Genomic DNA, 23,337 nt, shown 5'->3' on the forward strand with positions numbered 1-23,337 from the left:
TCTGCACTTTTGGAAGGTTTTTTCCTGGTAGGAGTTTGAAAGACAGACTGATGGAAAAGAAAGAGAGAATCACAGCAGTTAAGAACAATCACAGCAGTCCAAATAAGAGCTAATAAGGCCCTAAACTCGGGTATTAGCAATGCGGCTGGAAGAGATGACAGATGGAGAGAGATGGAGGAGATGGAATCAGCAGGGCTTGCTGAAAGATTGGCTGCCTGGGCAGGATGAGGGAGAGATGGAAGAGACATGCATGAAGCCCAGGTTTCTGGCTTCAACAACTGGATGGATGGGGAAGGCATTCACTGAGATAGGGGACACAGGAAGAGCAACAGGTCTGGGAACAGGAGGAGAAAAAAGAAGCCCATTTTGGACATAAGTGTGAGATGTCTGTGGGACAATCACATGGAAAAGCCCGTTGTGAAGAGTGCTGAAAGTTGCCGGAAATAGAAAGAAATATAACCACCACCATTTGCAAAGTGGTTCAATTCATGAAGTACATCACATGCATCTCATTTGACACAATCTACACCCTCAAGAAGATCACAATTAGGTTGGGATGTGCAGACAATTATACACAAAAGTTAAGTAACAAAAAACATAAGAAATGCTACAAGGCAGTTTTGGTTTATGATGAATTGCAAGAAAAACACATTATACTTAAAGACCCTAATCAAATCACCACTTAGCTTTCCAATCTCAGGAACTTTTATTTATTTAACTTTCTATATCATCACAAGCCCATTTGCTGAAGGTATTATACATCTTTACAAGTCAGAAAATGAGATGTAATCAAGAGAAGGAGGAGGAGAAGAAAATGTAGAGGTTTCGGCTCTGCTCTCAGACAATGTAAGTAGGTAAAGGAAGCAGCTACTGACAGCAACAAGTATTATTTTCTGCCTTTATTAGTCCCCTTACCACTGCCCCACACCTATCTTCTCTTATTAACATACCACCTCTGCACAACTATGTGGACACTGCCTCTTATCCCTTCTCCAGGGCATATTCATGCCAGGGCCTCCAATGCCTCGCTCCTTCTCAGGAACTGCCCACAGGATGGTCAGATCAGGCCTGAGAGATGAGAATCTAATGCTCCCTCTTTCTCTCCCCCAGGGAGGGTGGAGGGAAATTCCAGCTCCTGACAGTTCCCCATTCTTCCTAATAAAGGCAGTGTTACATGAATACTGTTATTATACTTGTTAACAATAATAATAAAGACAATGAACCAGGGGCTGGCCTGGTGGCACACCGGTTAAGTGTGCACGTTCCACTTCGGCGTCCTAGGGTTCACCGGTTCAGATCCCAGGTATAGACATGGCACCACTTGGCAAGCCATGCTGCGGTAGGCATCCCACGTATAAAGTAGAGGAAGATGGGCATGGATGTTAGCTCAGGGCCAGTCTTCCTCAGCAAAAAGAGGAGGATTGGCAGCAGATGTTAGCTCAGGGCTAATCTTCCTCAAAAACAAACGACAAAAAACAATGAACCAGTCCTCTGAGAGATCTGAGGACCTCAAAGCACCCCAACTAAACGAGTTTGGTCCCTGTTTTCCATTTGGGAAACTAACCAACAGAGGCTGGGGTGGGTCCTACATTCTTAACCCCAGAGGTACCCCAGACAAGGCCAAATCAGCTTCTTTCCAACCCAACACTGACCCCATGACTCATGGCTCATTTGTGGTGTCTGTGAGCACATGAGAGTTTGCAGTAGGTCTGGGATGAATTTCCTCATGTTACCAAGACAATTGTACCAAAGGACCCAAGTCTTCCAGGGGCTCTCCCTGCCTACTACTTCAGCCACAGGTCCCTGGAGAGTGTGGGCCCCATTAGGATCCTATCCCAGCTGTATGGAAAGAGAATATGGCAATGAGGTCCCGCATGACCAGAATGCACATTAGAGAGAAACTGTCTGGTACCAAAGGGCCATGGATGGCAGCTCCCCTGCCATCCTAGTTGGAACAGATGATGATCTTGTGTCTGTCAGTCCCCTTTCCCTCTGGGACTAGGTCTCTTTTTAGGATATTTTCTATTGTGAAAATGACAGCTAAATGAGGAGTAACCATCTATTTATTTGTTCAACTGCTTACACATTCTTTATTGTCTTTTGTCATTTGTAATGTCTACTGTATACTGTAAACTCCGAGAAGGCAGACAGAGGTTTATGAACTCTATTTATTCAGTGTTCGACATTATACTACATGCAAAGAGGCTCTTAATAGAGATATTTTTGCTGATGGTGATGACGAGGATAGTAGAGGGAGTCCATATACTCAAAGTGGCATCACTTGGAACAGACCACCCACAGCAATATGTGAAACCAGAGACAAGGGACACACAAATACACACACACACCTCTTGTAGGATGTAGAGAGAAACTACCAGTTAAGCCAATCTGAGACTGAAACGAGATCAAAGATTCTCCAAATTAGTAGAGACACACCTTCCACTCCCTGGAGTGACTCATGTCATTTATCGGACATAGAGTCCAAATTTGCAAATCAAGGAGAAAACAACCCACACTGTGGGGAACACGCCAGTTAACAACCAAAGATGCAGAGTATGCCAAAAGTGATAAGACCTAAGTCAATTCTGAACTGGACCTAATACATTAGGAAATATCCTCTACACTAGACTAAAGGTGAAAAACCCAGCAAGTAGAGGACAAAGGAAAGGGTAGCTAATATTCTTTTTAGATATAAAGGTCAGATAAATTCTGAAGGACACTATCACAATCTGAAAGGTGGTGATTATACTGAACCTGTTAAGGTAAGGCAGGCAGGGTTCCAAGTCATGAGAACAAATCCATCACGTTCGCTGCCTGTCTGCCTGCCAAAATAAACAAGGAGGAGGCTGCATCTTCCACAATAGCCACTCTGTCTAGTGTTGCAAAGAACCCAAGTCCTCACAAGCCTGGTCCAAAGAGAATAGGGAATACTAATCCCGCAGTCTTCATGGAAAGCACAAATGTTTCTAAGCTCAGCCACCCTGGCGAGAGTAAGTGAAGCTAGCCTGTGAGATGTATGCCAAAGCTAAGGGTGGAGTTCGCTCTCAAACCAATGACTCCTGAACTCTCCATATCAGACACTGAGATGAGAATTAAAGACTACAGTGAGAAAAGCCCCTCTCTGTCAAGAATCAAGATGTCTCTGACCAGAAAAGTCAGATTAAATCAACAAATACATAAGAATCAATTTCTGCCCTGCACTTCACTAAATGATATAGAGGAACAGAAAATTTACACATAAAGTTTCTGCCCTGAAGGAGCTTACAATTTTGCTGGGGAGACAAAATAAAGCTAGCCAAAGAACAATACAATCAATAATCAAGCAGATGTTACATTTCTTAGAAGGACCCCTTATTCTACAAGGACCCTTTATTCTTCCATCAAACCTATTCTGGAAAACTCTGATCCTGGATGAATCCACCTGTCTGCCTTCTCAGTACCTACACCCAGGTTGTTGAGTGCTTCTGGGGCTAGAGGAAAAGGACTGAAGTGCATGCACACACGCGTGCGTGCGCACACACACACGCACACACAAAGCCCCTACTCTCAGCAGATAACTTCAGACCCTGCTTCATAGAGAGAATAAGAGCCATCAGGGGAACTTCCCTCAAGTTCCTACACCTCTAACCAACCAACTTAGCCACCTGCATTCTTGCCTTCCTCCCTCTTTTCTTTCTCATCAGACATATTCCTTTTTTGACTCTGGATCTCATGCTCCCATCAATTATTCTCTCCCTTCTTTGAATTTCATTTTTTCTCTCCTCCTCTTCTGATTCTTTCCAAACAGCATTTAAACATGCTTAAGTCTCTCCTATGTTATAATAAACAAAACTCTCTGCTCCCTACATCCCCCTCTATATAATACCTTCCTCCTCTCTGTTCCTTCAAAGTCCAGGCTTCAAAACTCACTGACTCCACTTCTGCACTTCTCATTCGCTTTCCAACCCACTGCCTTCTGGATTGCACTTCCCACAACTCCACTGAATGCTCCAGTAAAGGTGACCTTTATTTTGGAGCCTAAAGTCTTGCTTGACCTCTGCATAATCTGACACTGTGTGGCACACCCTCCTTCTTGAACTCACTTCTCTCCTCTTCCTCCTACATCTCTGGCCACTCCCTTTCAGTGGACAGTTTCCTTCAGAGATCCTCTTCCTCTGCTCTCCAAATCCCTGTCTCTTGGAGTTCCCCAGAGATTTTGTTTCAAACCTCTTCTCCCTGTACACATACTCCCTACCCAATCTTCTTGTCCACTCCTATGACTTTGATTCCATGAGGGGATGACTGCCTCATCTATAGCTCCCCTGAGCTCCACATTCTATATAATCGCCTACCTGCTAGACACCTCTGCCCAGCATCTACAGAAACCTCAATCTCAACGCAACCAAAACTGAACTCAGTATCTTCCCCTGCACCAGCACTGCCACCACATCACCACAAATAACTTTCTATACTCCCTATATTAGTCAGTCATGACACCCACCCACACAGAAACCCAAGCCAGAAACCTGCAAGACATCCTAGGTTCTTCCCTCTGCCCTCATACACTACATTCAATTAGCCATCAAACACCTGGATTTTACCCCTTAACATTTCTTAATTTGCCTCTTTGCTACGTTACTACTTCCACAACCTTTCTTTAAACTTGAATCACTCCCTGCCTAAATTACTGTAACAGCTCCTAACTAGTCTGTCACTAGTCTTGCCGTCACCAATCCTCCTTCACACTGCTGCCAGGGGGGAAACAGCTCTAAAATGTAAACCTACTCATAGTATTCTCTGCCTAAATCCTTAAATGGCTCCCAAAAGCCTGTAGAATAAAGTTCAAACACTAGACAGTACGACATACAAAGCCAGTCAACATTTTAGTCCTGCCCACTTTTCCTACTTCATTTCTCCTTCTCTCACATCCTACTCTCCAACCTTACTAATACCCCATATTCCCTCTCCGCAAGCTCTCTCATCCCCTTACTTCTGTTCATGCTGCCCAGAATGCCCCTTACCTGAACTTTTTGCCCGAATCCCTTGGGTGACAGCTCAGTCATTTCCTCTTGGCTGCTTTCCTTGACCCTTTCCCACCCTGGCTGTAGTGGGTAGTCACTCCTCTTCACTACCACAGCACCAGCATTTATCTATATGATAGCATAACCTACAATGGATGGTAACTGTCAGTTTACCAATGTTGCCCCCATTAAAATGGAAGCTCACAGAGATGCAAGGACAACATCTTTGTTTCCTCAGTATTTCGCCTACTGCCTGGCGCAAAGTAAACATTTAATTTATTAAGTGGTTATTAATTAAATGAATGAATGAGTCCTCCATCAAGCCCCCTGACACCCTGGAAGATTAGCAGTTCAAGACATGTATAACCCAAGATTTTAGAGCAGATTTAAGAAGACTTCTTATGCAATTCTTAGCAGGTATTCCTGGAAGCATACAATGAAGGTTGTCCAGAGAATGAGTAGAACAGGTGTTGTGGGGCACTCAGCATTGATAATTTAAATGAGAAGTAAAGACCTAGAAATACAACCTTGAGTCAAAGGTTCAAACGCACAGCCCTATCTAACAAGTTCAGAATGGAGTAAAATCTTTAAAAGAAGATTTTAATACAAGAAGAAAGAAGACTTGTTTTGGAAAAGCCATGAGTGGTAGTTAATTTTTTTTCAAGGCAAAGTCTTCCAGAAAAGAGTAAGCAATGTTAGTATCTAAACTTAAGTCCCCATACCTGCCCAAAATGTCTCTCAAATATACCCCTCTCCTCTTTAACAGGCATCCCTTAATCTAACCTCATGACTCAATTACAACAGCGGCCTCCTAGAGAATGAATCTCCACTCTCATCCATCATTTACACAGCCACTACATTAATCCTGCCCATTGTATAAAACTCAGGTTCCTCATACTGACATTCAGGACCTTCTCTCCCTCTACCCGTAATCTTAATATCATTCTTTCAATGCTTTTAAGTAGCCCACGCATCACCCCACTACCACGTTCCTCAATGTAGTATTTGCAGTATACAAAATGAGCTTCTTCATTGTTGTTGACTAAAAGACACAGCCAAAAAAAAAAAATCCCTTCCTACATCTCAATCCAACATGCTCCAGCGAGTTGAAAACCATCTAAACTCCAAAAGACACTTCAAGCAAGCTCATTCTTTTCATTTACACAAGGGAATTGTGTTTGTCTTTCTGAACAAAAATCACGATAGAAATTTGCTATGGTAAGAGGGAATCCAGCAGTACAGCTGGCAATGCCCTTGCCCAAAAGAAAGACGCTGACTGACCAATTAATTAACTTGTCCTAGGCAATGACCCAATTGATCCCTGATAACTGCCACATCCCTGATGACTGACACATGGTCATGCAGAAGAAAGCAATTTTGAACACAGAAAGAAAATAAATGCTTGTGCCCAATGAGAGCAGACTTAGACTATAACACAAATTTATGGAGCCACAGCAAGCTGTGAGTATCAGATCCAGGCTGGCCAAAAAGGGCCCATCCTTGAGAGCTACATTCTCTCCAGATGAGCACATCTATCTATTGGTTGGCCTGCCTCTCTACCCTCCCCCTATACACACACACACACACACACACCACACTAAAGAAGGCATCACGTCTAAAGCTCTATATGCTTTCCTGTATTTTTTACAATTTTCTACATTAAATACATATTACTTTTATAATATGAAAATAAAACTGTTTTAAAACATGACTTGAAAGTGCTGAGATGATCGTCCCTTCTCTTGAGAGGAATTCCCTGCCAATCAACCACATATCAAAGAAGTATAAATGGGGCTGGCCCCGTGGCCAAGTGGTTAAGTTCACGCGTTCCGCTGCAGACGGCCCAGTGTTTCATTGGTTCGAATCCTGGGCATGGACATGGCACTGCTCATCAAACCACGCTGAGGCAGCGTCCCACATGCCACAACTAGAAGGACCCACAACGAAGAATATACAACTATGTACAGGGGGCTTTGGGGAGAAAAAGGAAAAAAAAATAAAATCTTTAAAAAAAAAAAAAAGAACTATAAAAAGTCCATACACTTTAAGAGGAGAAAACCTCATTAGGGAAACCATTCTAACAGACATGAGGCAATGCAAGAATAATACAAAACAGTATATAGTTAAGAGACTAATTGTGAGGTAGACATTATAAGAGATCAGAGAAGGGAGAGATCAATGTCTGATAGAATAACAGGGGAAAGCTGCATGGAGGACACAGGTCTGATACTTAGCTTTAATAAGAAAAAAAGAGATACGATTTGGATAATCAAAGAGAAAAAGGAGAGGGCATCCCACGAAGAGAGAACCTACAGGAACAGAGGCAGGTATGAGGACCCAAGGAGAAGGATTACTGAGACCTGCCCAAATGGAGCAGGAGCTGTAGTGGACGGTAACAGTGGATATAGTCAAGTATGCAGAGCAAGTCAAATTAGGGAAGGCTCTGAAAGCTGGAGACAAAGAATCAGAGATTTATTGTAATTTATTCCAGGAATTGAGAAGTTCTGAAAGGAAAAATATATTATTAAAAGTAACAAAAGTTGGAATAAATATTCTCAGATACTACAAGCCAAGCCAACCGGTTCCTCCAGGCCAGGAAATTAGCAAATGTCCCTGTTAGAAGCAAGACAACAGAGGCTTAAACTCCAATCAAAACTATGAAGAGCAAAAGCAGGAGATTTAGCATACCGTACAACCTAGTCACAACACGGCTCAACAAATAATTACCAGAAGCTGAAAGGGCCAACTTTATTTACTAAAAGGAAGGCCTGGGGGTTTTCAAGACTATTGAGAAAACACTACAAACTCATTTGGCAACCCATAATTGTCTACTTGTGACATTTGATCTTGGGATATTTCTGTTCCCAGATGTGCACTCTGCAGTATTCTTTCTACCATGATCTCTAAAACCTGAAATTGACACTGAAAAGTACCAGGACAATAAGGCCTCAGCTGAAGTACTTCTCTGGCATGTATTATGTCATTTGCCAAGCAAGCCCAAGACGAAAGCAGTAGCTCCCACAAGCATTGTTAGCACATGCACACATTTTATGATTTCAACAGCATGAACGTGGCCAAAGTTTGTGATTTCCCAGCAGACAGACTTGACTCACTTTCTGAATTAACAGTGTCCACGTCCAGAAGTAGCAATTACTCTATTGTTCTGTCTAGAAGCTATCCATTCCAATTCAAGGGCTGTGTTCTAAAAAGGAACTTAAAAACTGAGTCTACATTTAACCAAGAGGTTACTTCAAAGTGTCATTTAGGTAAACAATACCAAATCCTCAGCTTATATTTTCCAAGCAATGTGTTAACAAAACTTTATCACTTTGCACCACATTGCTTTTGTACAAAAATTTCAAAGTGATTTATACAACATGAAACCTCTCCCATAATAAGAGGAAAAGGAATTCTCCACAGTTCAGAGATCTGGAAATGTAGGCCACATAAGATGTGTGACTGCAGTTCAGAGGCTAGAAACTATTAATAACAATGATACTAACAAACGTGATATGGACAATTAAAGCATTTTCACAATCATCTCACTTAACCCAAGTCATTGCTCTGATTTTAAAACTTCCTTCTGTGATACAATGTGAAATCTACATCTAGACATCTGGATTCTGCCTCTTGGACAATAATTTAAGTCTCTATGCCTAAATTTACCCATGTGTAGAACACCTTACTTATAGGATATTATAAAGATCAAATAAGATAATGAATATAAAACTGCTTTGTAAAATACAAAGTATTCATATACATGAAGGCTTTTCTAAGCATTAATGGCCTAATACATGCCAATAACTCATTTACGTTCTCACGAATCCCAAGGAGTTAGTATTATCATCCCCTTTTTTAACAAATGAGAAACCCAGATTAGAGGATAAGCAACTTTTCCAAGGTCACACAGCAGAAGTTAAGTGGCAGAACTAGGACTGGAGCACAAGACTGAAGAAATTCAAAGCCTAGTCTCTTTCTACTATATCGTGCTGCTTGGCTAGTTTTGTATGTTAAATAACATGCAGACCCTTCACTCTTAACTCTCTGTGCAGTAAGTTATGTAAGTCCTTTTCTATGATATAATAAACAAAAACCAGTCCTAACTAGCTTCTTATAATCCACAGCACCTAGTGAGAACTCTGAAGTATTTAAGTACCAGATAGTCCGTGTTACCAATGTTGAAATGTGAATGTTCTCTTTTATTCCTAGTCGAGCCTAGCATGTAAAGACTCTTTAGTCTTTAGGGCTTTGTGAAAGCAGAAAGTCTAATTCTGCCTGAACCAACTTACGTATCACCCTTTCTGCTTAACCAACCACCAGGAACCCAGATTGTGTTTGTTTTTAAACCTCCTCTCTAAAACCTAAAGCTATGCCCATATGTGGAAGGCTTCTTCAGTAGAGTTTGTCTCTTTCCTAGAAGAATCAGATCCTGGTTCTCCTACTTTTCTCACTGCTCTTTCTTAGTCTCCTTTGGTGTTCATAAGGACCTCAATCTACAGAAAGGAAAACTTTGTGACTTGCCCATATCATCATCTGGATGAAATATTCCTCAAAACGATGCATCTCTCTTCTTTGTTTCCATGTTTACCAAGCAAACATCTGATTACTGGCTTCATAAGCACTTTGGCACAAGGAAAAGGGTGCCCCAGACAGCAGTGTAAGTATTCCAATCACCAGACAGGTATGTCCTCTATTGCGAATTAATCAAATTAGCATAGTAATTGTTGCTTTTTTTAAACTTTCAATAACTGACTCCCCCATTGCCCATGGAATACAGCCATGAAAGAATCTTTACAAGCTGGACTCTGGGTCCTTTATAGTATCATCTGCTCCCACAAAACTCTAGCCCTTTTGTCACACCTAACTACTCCAGTGCCTCAAATCCCTTCATTCACTTTCATACCTTCGCAGGTGCTATTTATTCCCTCTGTCTTCTCCACTCCCCACCCTCCTCCATCTAACTAAATCCCATTCATCCCTAAAGGGCCACTCCAGTGTCAGCTCCTTTGTCAAACCTCCCAATGAACCCCAAGTGGAGATACTCATCCCTTCTCTTGCTTCCACAGTACTTTATACGTACCTCTGCTCTAACACTTATCGCAATCATAATTACTTGTGTGCATATATCTTTCCCTTGCTAGATGTGACTAACCAAGGGCAGGAACCAGATCTCATTCATAGTTCTGACATCTTCAGTGCCTAACACTGGGTTACCTCTAACAGACAGTTAATAATTGTTTGTTGGAGGACTGGAAGAATGAAGAACACAGCCTGGCTCTGTTGGTCATTGCCCACTCTGAAATGGTAGGATCCAGAGTTATTATCTAATACCTCCTGTTTGTTGGCTAGTCAGGCTCTTAAACAGCCTTTGGGATACTTAGGAAAGGAGAGAGAGTGTTTATGTCCATGCTGAATCATCTAATCCTGCCAAAAGCATGCTCACTTACCAACACAGGGAAATGGTTGCCAGGCGCAATTCTGGAAAATCCATGCTTGACAACCATTCCTAATACAGCTGCAACACAAACTGCTCTACTCCCTTCACACTGCAAATGCATCACTCTCCTCACCTTCGCCCCTTCCAGGGGCAGTTTACGCAGCTGAAAACTTTAAGCTCTCCTTCTAAATACAAAAATCATATTTCACGTGTAGAATGAGGTGACTACAAATTAACAGCAGCAAAGAGAGAGATCCAAGTGATTTGGTTGCAAACCACCGAGAGTCTAGAACCCCATCATCATCAATTCCTATTTCCCCAAGTGTCTCCAAAACTAACCCCACAAACTACCTCCCTTGGTCACTCTATTGATTCCAGCTTAGGCAAACAGTTATCCTATTAAGGCAGTAAAGGGATTTCTAAGTCTGGAAAATGCAGGAATTCCATATAGCAAAGTAACAAAGGCTGGGATGCTAATCCCCCCTGACTTCCCAGTGAGAATGATGGGGGGGGGGGGGTGGAGAAATTCCTCTGCACCTATCTTAAAGCAGACTGCATCACAACCTCACACAGCTCAAGTTAATTTACTTTGGCTAACCATTTTTGGCTCATTCCTCCCCTCAAGAAAGAGACTGTGTCTGGGAAGGATCAAATTCCTATACACCTGATCAAAATCCTTCAGAGGAAGGCCAAACTGAGTGAGACAGCTAAAAGGACTGAACACACGAGGCCTCTCCTGGAACAAGCCCTACTTCCCCCTTCTTTCCCAGTTTCATTTGCTAGGGATCCAACTTCCTTTCAGCTGGCGGCCACGAGCAATATGAGTCAGTGAGGTACTGAGATTTCTTCACCTATCTTTGTTTTAATTCTGCTGCTTTTTAAAGCTGTCACAGCCCAAGACAGGCCCAGAGCATCGTCCCTCTGAAGAGTAGTGTTGCTCAAAAGCCTGCCAAGGAAACTTAATGGAATCATTCACTTAGCAGCGTTTTTCCCAGTGAAATTCAGCAGCACAATCTAACTTCTTTGTGCTCTGAAATGAACCACATTTTTTAAAAGAAAGACCATGGGGGGTTGACAGAAAACTTGCTGCAGGCATGAAAACCTGGGCAGCCCACAGGAGCTGATGCAGAAGGGAACAAGCAGAACTCCTAAGCAGGTCCCTTTTGGCATTTCGTTTCTCTCTCCTTTTTCTGCTGCATTCCCAAGGAGAGCGCTAACGCCACAAGGAAAAAAAAAGGAGCGCTTTACAGCTTCTTCATTAGTTTCCCTTCACTGGGTAGGTGTCGTAAACAACTATGCTGGACTTAGTCATAAGGGCTGAAGTTTCCTCTCCTTCAGATGAAAAGAAACTAAAGGCCCAGTCACAAGGGCCCCAGCTGAATAAAACAGGAGAAAGTGCTGCCTATGGAGTTTCTGGGAAAATCTCCATGTCTGCGGAAAGCACAACTGCCACACAAAGCAAAATCCCAGAACTGGATGTTAAAGATCAAAGCAGGGCCTGCGAAGGCCACGCATCCCTGGCTGCCACGGAAGGGGCACCGCCAGCGGTCAGGGAACCGCAGCGCACGGACCCTCCGGCCTGTCAAAACTTTCTCTGCATCCGCCCGAGCTTTGGATGAGCCATTAACTTCAGAACTGCTTAACAAGAAGCCTCCGGGGGCTGAAACCCGAGCTCCAAGACAAATCCTGGGTTTTGAGGGGGGAAAAGCAATAGACCCCCAGCCTCAGGCAGGCTCAAAGCCCAAAGCGGGGTGAGGGTGGGAGGGGGCCTCTCGGCCCCAACGGCACACTCAGTGACCCGGCAGATGCCCCACCGCTGCCCCCCGACCCCAAAGAAACCAAGGTGCTTCACAACCTCGGCTGCCACGCGACTGATCGGGGACGGAGGGAGACAAAAGGGGGCGAGGGACCCCGCGCGGGCACGCCGGCGTCCAGGGCTCCCCCGGGGAGGTCGGCGCAGGGAGCGGCACGGGCGGCTGCGCTGTCGCCCAGCTCCTCCTCCCGCAGCAACTCCCCACGGCGGGCGGTCTCCGGAGGCAGCTCCCGGTCTCGCCTCCTTCCAGCTGGGCCCGATAATAAGGCCAACAACGTAACGAGTGATAGGAAAGCGCCGTGTGCTGTAGGAGAGGCTTCCCGAGGCTTGTCTCAACTCCAAATACACCGGCCCCCAGAAAGTGGCTCCGAGGGGAGCCCCAGCCGCGGTGGGCGCGCCCCGCCGGCCGCCCCACCTGCAGCGGGCCGCGCCGCCGGACTCGAGGCCAAGACCCCGGCCCGGGCCCCGCCGCGCCGCCGCCGTACCTTTGTAGCGCTCCAGCACATCCTCGTACGCCTGCACGAACTCCTTCTCCTGGCTGCGGTTGGCCGGCTGCTGCCCCGGCACGTAGCCGGCCATGGCCGCCCGCGCCGCGCTCTCGCCGGGCCCCGGCGGGCGCCGGTTCCAGGCCCGCGCGCTGAGGCGGCGGCGGCGGCCGCCCCAGCCTCGGCCCTTTGTGCGGCTCCGGGCGGCGGCGGCGCCCTCGCTCTCGGCTCTCGGCTCTCGGCTCTGGGCTCTCGGCTCTCCGCCCGCCTCGCCCGGCCCCGCGGTCGCGCTCCGCTCCTCAGCCCGCTCGCGGCCGGCCGCTCGCGCTCCGCCGGTCCCGGCTCGCGTTTCCGCCTCCCCACCCCTCGCTCCGCTCCTCCCTCAGCCCGCCCCGGCGCGGCGGCGGCGGCGGCTCCTCCTGTCAGGCCCGCTCCCCGCCCCTCTCCCCGCCGCCTCCGCGGCCCGGCGCGGCCTCGGCTCCCGGGCTGCGGCCCGCTGGGCCCGGGCTGCCCCCGCGCGTCCCCCGGGGCTGCGGCCCACCGCCGGGCCGGGGCTGGGGGCCGAGCCGGCGGGCGGGAGGCCAGGCCGCGCGGGCGTTGCACCTAGGCGGGCGGCCCCACGCGCCTCAGGAGGACCGGCCGCAGCGGCGGGGAGACCCCGGGGCCGCCTCCACAGGGTGGGCGCGCGGCCGGCCCCATTCAGCGCCGAGCTGCCCCGGAGCTGGGACAAAGGAGGGAGCCCCCTGGCTGGAGAGAGACCGAGCCGGGCCTTTGCGGCTGCTGAAGGACCTGGAGAATCTGAGGGGAGGGAGGGAGCGAAAGACCTAGACGGATCCCCGCGCGGGCAGGGTCGGAATGAGGACCGGGCGAGACCCAGACAGGGCTGCGGCGTGAGGCCACAAAGAAGCCCGGGAACAAAGGGTTTTCCAGAAACTGAACTCGAAATGAGAGGGCAGACCAAGCACCATGAAGTAAACCAGGCCAGGGCTGAGGAGCCAAAGGCTGAGAAATGACAACTGAGGGAGGAACGCAAACAGGATTCTGACTGCACCGGGGGCGGACAAGAGGAGAGAGAGGACATAAATCTATAGGGGAAAGACCCAACGGGCTTATTGCACTGTGACAGCCATGTGGACAGAGAGGTAGATCAAAGGGGGGAAATGTGGGAACCTGAGACTAACCAGGACTGTTATGGAACAAAGAAAAAAGATTCTGGAGCCTAACTGGTCAGGGAAGAAAAAGGGAAGCCAATTATTCTCTGTCATCGGGGGAAAGCAAAGTGAAGAAGGGAAACTGGTAAATGTGGGTTGGGATTTATTTGGGACCATTTTGAGAAGGGAGTTCGCAGCATCATCTGTTCCTCCATTCAGTTGTGTATCCTTCAATCCCAATATTCACAGATGGAGCTGGGGCCAAGAGCAGTGAATGAGGAACTCTGGGACCTGCAGGGGATCTTTTGGCCCACATCTACCCCCATCCAGCCATTATCCTCCCCAGCCTCATCAAGTCTGTTAACTTGATTTTTCAGGGGGTGGAGAGGTGGTTGTGGGTAAAAAGTTAGGCTTGCTGATCTCACAATAACGGCACATTAGCAAGTAAAAGAATTCATGCGAGGGTGAGCAGCCAGAATTGGGACTTGGGCTTCCATTTCAGTTCCCATTCTCAAGATTTTCAAAGAGGAGCTTCTTACCCCGGGGGCAGGGGGGCAAGGCCTGCATCTTTGTACGCTGTGAGTAGTGCCAAGTATTTGGTCAATGCTCAGCACATTAATAACAGGAATAAGAAATGACGCTTTTCACTAATAGGTGCACACGGCTTGTTTCCACATCACAACATGATTGGAAATTGGGTGAGCAAGTCATTAATCACGCCCTCTTCCACCAAGTTTTGCTGACCTGCCCAAGTTCTAGGCATCGAGATTATACAGGAAAGGGCCAAAAAGAGGACAGGGAGGGTCCTTGGACAAATGCTCATTTCCTTCCAGTTTAATCCTTTGTGCTTAAAAAAAGCTAGTTCACAGTTTGGTGTCAGCTGCTAATGAGCTCCATTTAAGAAAAGGAGGAGAATAAGCTTGAGGTTTATTCTTTGTAAAATAAATAAAAAGCTTTTAGTAGAAAATGAAGGATGAAGGAATCCAGGATTGATGGCGTAAGTCCATTTTTCGTAAACAGTGGAGAATATAGAAATGCTAACTCTGGGGATCTTGACTGTATCAGTGCTGAGTCATCTGCATTTCCTATATTATTTTATACCAGTAGGGCTAAGAAGGCCCAGACACAAATACACTTACACACACCTCCACCCCCAGCCCCAAACAGACATCATTACATTTTCATTACAGTAAATAGAAAAGTCCCTTCATCCCCTCCTGGGGCTGCTACATGTGCCACTTTGTGAGTAGGTTCCTCAAGAACTGTGACTGAGGCTTGCCAAAGGTGAGGAAAGACAGAGGCAAGAAGGGAAAGAAAGTCTGTTCTGGGAATCAGGCTTTGATGAAGGCCTGGGGAGTTTAGGGGGAGAGGGCAAGGGGTTGAGATTCCTATTAAGAAACATGGTAATCTAGGAAGAAAGTTCTGGTTTGGGTTATGGCTAGAGGGCTTCTCAGACTCAAGTAGCTTTCTTGACGAGATTTGCATTTAAATGCTCCCAAGAGATTTTGAAGTAATGCATTCTTCTAATGAATGGAAAGGGGGAAGTCCACATGTTTGGCTGATGTTCCTGTTTTATACAGAGCAAATTTTACAAGGATAGAGGAACAAAGCGGCTGCTGGGGGGATGGGAAGAAGGAAGCCTATGAAGGCAATGTTTTCGGTTTTTTCCAAGCAACAGTCTAAATTTATAGCCAGACCACACAATCAGGACAGCTCTGAGGCTTTCTCCTTTTGGTCTATGATTTTCCTTTGCTCCTGACGGTGAGACTGCTGTTGCATTTCTAAGGAGATGCAATGGGGGAAGCAGAGAAGGCAAGATGTGCTCCGAAGGGCATCTAGTGGGGGGAAAGGGTAATACAAGTAAATAAAGCCCTATTTTTTCTCAGTGTCCTCCCCCACTTAAGCCTCATCAAGTGCCCCTCTCCCTAAGGCCTAGCCACTCTCAACTTCTTTCAACTCCTCAAACCTGCTCTCTTGCCTCAGGGCCTTCCCACCTGCTTTTCTCCCAGGCTGTAACCCTCCATTGCTCTCTTCTTTTGGCCTGGCTCACTCCTACTCACTCCTCTGCTTAAACTCCCGCAGGGAAGCCAGCCTTGATCCCCCGGACTAGTAGGTCCTCCTGCACCCTCTACTGCCCTTTGGTAATATCCATCACACTTGAAGTTATCAGTTGAGTGTCTTTCATCCTTACTAAATCATTAGCTCCCTGAGGGCTGGGGCTGTTGTCTGTCTTGTTCACCACAGGATCCTTAGCATCTAGCAAATGACGTGGCACACACAGGGCACTCATTAAATATTTGTTTAAAAAATTGATTAAATGCATGAATGAGTGAGCCAGATGATCCTAAAATATTCAGCTGCCTGTGGCTTTTGACTAGCTAGAGGCTAGGGTTTTTAAGAAGAGAGAATGCTTGTCTCTCACAGCATCCTTTATCTATGCCTGGAATTTAAAGTCCTTCATATTTTGACTTCTACCTTCTTTTACAAGCTGATCTCCCATGATATCCTTGTGTGAAGCATCTTCCCCTATAATCAAACTCTGAGCCTTTGCCTGGAATGTCCTCCACCCACCAGCTCCACCTACTGAAATCCTATCCATCTTGAAAGCTCACCCAAAACGACTTGAAATTATTTTTAATCAACCCAGGTAAAAAAGGCTCGTCTCAAAATCCCCACAGCATTTTCTTTCCCCCATTCCTAGGGCAACCACACATATTGTGGGTGTCTGCTCGTTGCCTCCTGCACCTCCTGGTTCATAAATTCTTTGAGGCAGAGGTATCTATTTCATCTTTCTTCATCATAGGGTCTAACACAATGCTTTGCATCTAGTAGATGTTCAATAAATATTTGCTGAAGGCATGGATGCCTCACTAAAGACATATGGGGTTGGGAGACGTGGGCTGGATCTGTGATTCAAAACAATTGAGAATCCAATTCAGTGTCTATTCAGTGCCAAGGGCTGAGGGCAATTCATGTGCAGAGAGGAAAGAGGGAAATTAAAAATTATTTCTCCCTTTGTTAGTGCTCCTCCTCCAACCTCTAGAAGGTTTACTCTCAGCATTTCTTCAGCCTGGCTCATGCTGCATTATTTCACATGTGTTAATTGATGCTTTCTATATAAATTCTTTGCTAGTAGGGTGTGTGTGTGTGTGTGTGTTCTCTCTGTTCCTCCTTCCAAGGGTTGGCTGTCTCCTGTGCCTTTTACGTTTCCCCGTAGCAGCCAGAGCCAGACACTGAAGGAGCTGTCTCAAGTCCTATCCTTTGGCCAGCTCTTGGAAGAAAATCGCCTCAGGAGACCTGCCCCCAGGCCCAGACCACCAGCCTTTCAGACCTGATCCCAGCCAAAGTTCCCTTTTTGGCCAACCCCTGCAAACACTAAGCTTTGCCTCAATTTCCCAAACCCACTTGGGGTAGGAAGACTTTGCCCACTATCATGCTGCCCTCTTCTGTTCAGAAAGTGCAACACCACTAATTTAAGAGGCCTGGATAGTGCCAGCCACCCAGGAAGACAAGATCCCTGCCACCCAGCAGCCCGGCACCCCATCACCATAGCAACCCTCAAAATGGTTACTCAGCCATCTGGGTTACCATAGCAACTGGCCAAGTCTCTCCACCTCAGCCTCTTCCTAGGCCTTCTCCCCTGGCTTGTCAGAGCCAATGCCAAAGAATCTCCAGTCCTTACTGGGGGAAATGAGCAGAGGCTGGACCCCTGATAGGCAGCTGTCCCAAGGGGGCGTGGAATGCCTCACCCGCCTGGGCTTCCTGAGGCACAGTGGAGATAATGGGTGTTAAGGCACGCCGTGAACCTTGAAGTGCTGCGCAGATGTTAGCTATTATTAAACCACTGTTCCTTGTAATAGGGAAGGCTGTGGGTTGCCCTAGGCAGAGCTAGTACCATTCCCAGCTTGGCCGCTTACTGGCTTACTGGCCGGGAGACCTTAAGTGAGTTACTGAACTCTCTGGGTTTCTGTTTCCTCTACTGTAGCACATCTGCCTCCTAAAGTTGTTGAGAGGATTAGGTCAAATAAAGCATGTAAGATGCTAAGTGCCAAGCCTGGCGTTCAGAACATCGGCTGCTCTGCTATCTCCCAGCCTCTCTGTGAATATAACCATTTTATTTTCTCTCTGGAAGGAATCAGGCTAATGTGAGCCTCGCTCAACCACGCCCAGTCTCCCTTTCCTGCTATGGGGTAGAAGAGCGTCTCATCTTGTGTGGGGCCTCTGAGGTTGCTATCAAACAGGGCTGCAGGCAGTCTGCGTTCTTTGGGGAATTGGGAGGTTCCCCAAACTAGGTGGAAGCTCCTATAGTTCTAAACTATAAAGCTCCCCTCCACTTGAAACATCTCCCCATCCAAGACTATCTCAGGATAGAAAAATCTAAAGGGGCAGTGACAGGTAGCCTGGAAACTTGGCACAAATCCCAGATAGGCCCTAGAGAGTGGTGGCTGCTGCTCTCAGTTGAGATCAGAGTCATATGGAACAGTTCACCAGCATCAGGGCAGGCCTGGGGCGCAGATTCTCCCTCTCACAAGAACAGAATTCCTTCCCTCTCTGATTTTAAAGGCTTCAATCCTAATGCATCTCAACTTCAGTCTCTCAAGACTGAATCCTCAAAATCCATTTTCAGGGCACTTTCCTCAATTACACTGGCAGAGTCCTGATTCAAACCCAGGATCACGAGTTTGAAGTGTTTCAGGCAAAACAGACACCATCCTCAGAAATCAAGTTTCCAGACACAGAACCAGATACGCGTGCTCTGAGAGTAGGGCATGAACCTCAAGCTGAAAGGACCAGAGGACCAGATAAACAACACTGGAACGGACATACTACCTTCAGGGCCCTGGCATTGAGAGCCAGAATCCCTCATGATGTTGCTGGGAAATGGGTCAAGTGGGACTGGCTCCAGTCTTCAGATATGACTACTGAGCAGACAAACCGATATACAAGTATTTACTACTGGGGGATAGGTGGTATAATATAATAGTTAAAAAGCATGAGAAGTAAAAGTACATAGTTTGGGGCCGGCACTGTGGCCGAGTGGTTAAGTTCATGCGCTCCACTTCAGCGGCCCAGGGTTTCGCTGGTTCGGATCATGGGCGCAAACATGACACTGCTCGTCAGGACATGCTAAGGCGGTGACCCACATAGAAGAACTAGAAGGACCCACAACTAGAATATACAACTATGTACTGGAGGGCTTTGGGGAGAAGAAGAAGAAAAAAATTAATTAATTAAAAATAAAAGATTGGCAACAGATGTTAGCTCAGGTGCCAATAAAAAAAAAAGTACATGGTTACCGGAACTTCTGTCTATGTAACCGGGGAGGTGTGACTAAATGGGGTGTGTGAATAAAATAAGATTGGCCATGAATTGATAATTCTTGAATCTGAGTGATGGGGGCTCATTATACAATTCTCACTGCTTTAGTGTATGTTTGGAATGTTCTGAGAATGCAGGGGCTTTGCAGTTGGGCTGACCTGAACCACAGCAATGAACAACTCCAAAGGGCATATTGCACAGGTTGTGTTGCAGGGGACACTGTGCACATTTGGCAATGCTGAATCCCAGCTCCACCATCTGCTTACTCTATGACCTCAGACAAGTTCCTTAACTTTTCTCTTCTGTAAAAGAGGGAGAAGAGCAACTACTTCCCAGGGTTTGTGAGGATTAAATGCCTGGCACACATCTAGGACTCAATACACAGTAGCATTTCCAGCTATTATTTACTAGGGGATCCTAGCTGGCATGAGCTCTCAGGAGCTCCTGGACTGAATCCAGAGTTCAACTCTCCAAACCAGCCTCCAGATTCTTTAATTCCTAACTCCCACCAGCTGTTCTCTCTTCGTTTCCCTTCCTTCCTTTCTACTGAGGCCAAAGAAAGGAGAGCAACAGGGACATGTCGTCTCTCTTCAAGTTGTCCAGGCAAATTCCTATTTCTTTTCCAAGTCCCAATCAAATGCCATCAACACTCTAAGCTAGGAGTTGGGCAGGAGTAGGAGGAAGCCCTTCCCTCTCAGAACTTCCTCGAAACCCTCTTTGGGCTTGCAGAGTAGGCAGCTCATGCTACATTCTAGCTGCCTTCACGGGCAGGAGCTGGGTTCTGAAGCACAGTCTGAGCCTAGCACAAAGCAGTCCTAGGAATATTTGTTAAATGAGCAAGCGCATGATCAATGAATGAGCAAAGGGATGAAACAATGCATTCATGAATTCATGAACAAGTGTATGAGTGAATGAATGATACTAGTGAAAATAGCTAACATGAACCAAGAGCTGGCTGCATAGCAGGCACTGGGCCAAGCACCTCACTCCCACAATCTCATTTAATCCACCCTGCCGGACTCTGCACTGGCACTCCTCTCCCCCATTTTAACCATGAGAAAGTGAGGCTCAGTGAGGTTAGTAACTTCCCCAGGTCACCAACTAGCAAGTGATGGAACAGGGACTCCAACTGAGTCCCAAAGCTATGCCCTTGAGTGAATGAATGGAAGAGTGAGCAAATGATGAAATAAGAAGGAATGAGGAGGGAAGGGCATACCCAGAGATACACCCACTGAGGCTACAGGCAGAATCCTCCCCCTGACCACAAGGCTTTTGTAGAGATGGGGCACAGCTGAGGACACGAACTCCAGTCCATAATCACTCTTCAAGTTATAGGGGCTCCTAGACCTTTTCTGCCGTAGCATCCTAAGTCCAGGTGGAGATTCCAGCCAGGAGCACCAGTTCTGCTCCTGCAGGAGAGCCAAGGCAGAGCCAGGAAGCCAGCCAGCTTCTACCTGACAGGTGGCAACAGGCAGACCCAGGGCCAAATCACAGCTGGTCCTAACTGCAGCAACTGGCCAGGCTCTGGAGAGCACTTTGGTGAGGATGGGCAATTAATACTCACACCCAGAGATGTTCACAGACCCTTCCCCAGGGGGAGGACTGCCGAAATAAAAGACAACTGCAGCCCCACATCCTGCTTCACTGTCAGCTCCTCTGGTGGCATCTAATCTCTAATCTCAGAGGACTGAGAAATGACAGCATTCCACAGCCCCCAAATTAACCAGTCCTTCCTCCGCATTCCTAACCTCAGTCCTTGGCTGCTCCAAAACAGAAAGGCATGAGTCAGACTGCCATTCCAAACCTGTCTCTGTGTCACCTGGGAAGTCACTAGAAAAGCATGATGGGAAACCAATGGCATAAAGACAGCACTTTGCAGTGCAGCAACCACCTTCCCTCACCAGCTGGGGTCCCACAGGGACCCTGAGCCTCAGAGAAAGGACAGCTTGTCTGTCTTTTCTGCTGCCTGCACAGAATTCTGCCCACGTGGTCATTTTCCATCCCTGCAGCTAATGTGACCCAGATTTACGTTCAAAGAGCTGGGTTGGGCTGTGGTGTGTAGCTACAATTCATTCTGCCCCACTTTCAGAGGACTCTCTCCTGCTGCTGAAACCAAGCTCCAGAACAGGGCCAGGGACTCCGAGGATACTGCCGGGAAGAAGTAGAAAAGCTGGGCAGGAGGAGCAGCCTCCTTGGGTGCAAAGCTCGAAGAGCCTCAGGGCAAGGAAGGTGGCTGGCTCAGGAGTAAGGGTTCCCAACGGAATTGTTCTCAGGGCCCCATTTCCCACCCTTGCATCCTCTTCTTCCCACCATGGCTTGGCCAGAAAAAACCACTTCCATCTGCTCTCTGACAAAGCCCTAGAGAGAACCATAGAAAGGGACAGGACTGAGAGGCCTGGGGCCGCTTCCCTGCTCACCTGAGAAACTGCTGCCTTCCTGGACTTCCACTGTCTCCCCCAGTTGCCCAGGGAAGTTACAAGGAATGACAGGATAAGGCAGTAATGAGCATGTGAAGCTGTGTCTGTCTAGCACCTTCTGATTCTCATTCAATGATCATCCGAAGCAGACGTCATCATCTCCCTTTTACAGATAAGGAAACTGAGGCTCTAGGAAGTGAAGTCATTCACCCAATTTTCTGACTCCAGATCCAGTTGTCTCCACAGTGCCTAGCACATAGCCAGGGTGAAATTCATTTATTTATTGAATGAACAAACGAACAAGCAGAGAGGTGCCCTCTCAGAGCTTCCATCCTAGAGGGGCACATGGGCACAGAGCAGCAGGCTCCTTACTCTGACCAGGCATGTGTTCAGGGCTGTCTCCCCAAGGGTGAGACACCAAGCCCTTGAGTGACTGCAGGGGCTGAGCTTAGGCTCCAAAAGCCGGAGCAAACACCAGCATCCAAGCTGCATTTCACAGTCCTCACTGAGCTTCTAGATACTAGAGCCCACGCTCTCAGACTGAGATCCTGGGGCAACACCAGGAAGGGGAAGACAGAACTCCAGACTACAGCCAACTCCAGATCTGGTGGGAACAATGAACTTTAATAGCAGGCCAACCGAAACAAGGGCTGACTAGAGATACAATTGCTGTCTGACTGGAGAGATCAGGGAAGGCTTCCTGGGGGAGGCCACATTGGAGCAGATGCTGGGGATGATGATTTCACCAGCACCTGTGGAGGGACTCCCAAGAAAGAATCCTGTAGATGCTTCCAACTGGTTAACTAGGAAGCCAGTCCTTAGCCCTGAGTCACTGCTCTCCCCTCTTTCACAACACACACAGGAATGTAATTATTTTTTCCCTTCTGTCCTCCATGAAGAAGGGACCACATCTTCAGCCATCTTTGAATATCAATGCCAAGAACAGGGAGGGGCCTGAATACGTGATATTAGAGGGCTGAATACCTGATTGATAGGGGGATGGTGAATCCTTCACCCAGTGCAGCCCCTAACCCAAACATGATCCCTTCTTCTAGACACATCACTGCCATCTGCATGAAACATCATAATAACGACGCAACTCTACAAGGACAAAAGATGGAAATGGCGCCCCCTAGAGTCAAGCAGGGTACGACCAATGACACTGTCCTGCGACCCGTTCTTCCCCTACTCCCTACAAGCCCCAAAGGATACAGCCTTCTTTCCTCTCCCCTTTTTTACTCTGTGGGGTTGTGCTCCTTGTTAGAGTAACCCCTCCCACTCCCCGCTTCCTTGTTGCTGCCCGCCAATGAGTGTTCACTAACAGCAGAGAGTCAGAGAAGAAGAGGCAGGTCCCTAGATCTTTGTCTCTGCCTTTCTTATAAGCCAGGATCTTGAGGCCTCTCCCAGAAGTGACCAGAAGGTCTCTCAGGTTGAGTCTGGAGACCAAGTCAGCTATTTGGATGGTCACCTGCAGAAGATTCAGGCTGGCCTGGTTACAGGTCTTGCCTAAGGAAATGGAAATAACAATGTACCTAGAGTTAGAAAATCTGGGTCTACCAGTCCTGTGTGACTATAAGCAAGTCCCTTAAACCCTCTGGGCCTCAGATCCTAACACGTGTCCTACCTAACACAGTTATTATGAAATCTCTATGTAAACTATAACACTGATCAACAGAAACAAGGCATTCTTGCTAATGACTATTGTTCCATTTCAG

At 47.0% G+C, this 23,337-nt stretch overlaps 1 protein-coding gene across 15 annotated transcripts in view; it reads right to left on the reverse strand.

The window, feature by feature from the left end:
- MACF1 (microtubule actin crosslinking factor 1) overlaps nt 1-23,337 on the reverse strand; it is a 323,887-nt gene that overhangs the window by 293,345 nt on the left and 7,205 nt on the right. The window contains exon 1 of one of the 15 annotated variants that reach the window (XM_070260390.1): nt 12,736-13,094. The exons of 13 other annotated variants lie outside the window; for them this stretch is intronic. In XM_070260390.1, the coding sequence (XP_070116491.1) occupies nt 12,736-12,829 (94 nt within the window). In that variant the 5' untranslated portion in view covers nt 12,830-13,094. Of the gene's footprint in view, nt 1-12,735; nt 13,095-23,337 lie in introns of those variants that run through there. One more of the 15 variants, XM_070260395.1, reaches the window with a different exon arrangement.

Source organism: Equus caballus, chromosome 2 (genome assembly GCF_041296265.1).
Source record: "Equus caballus isolate H_3958 breed thoroughbred chromosome 2, TB-T2T, whole genome shotgun sequence".
In the NCBI taxonomy this organism is placed as follows: Eukaryota; Metazoa; Chordata; class Mammalia; order Perissodactyla; family Equidae; genus Equus; species Equus caballus.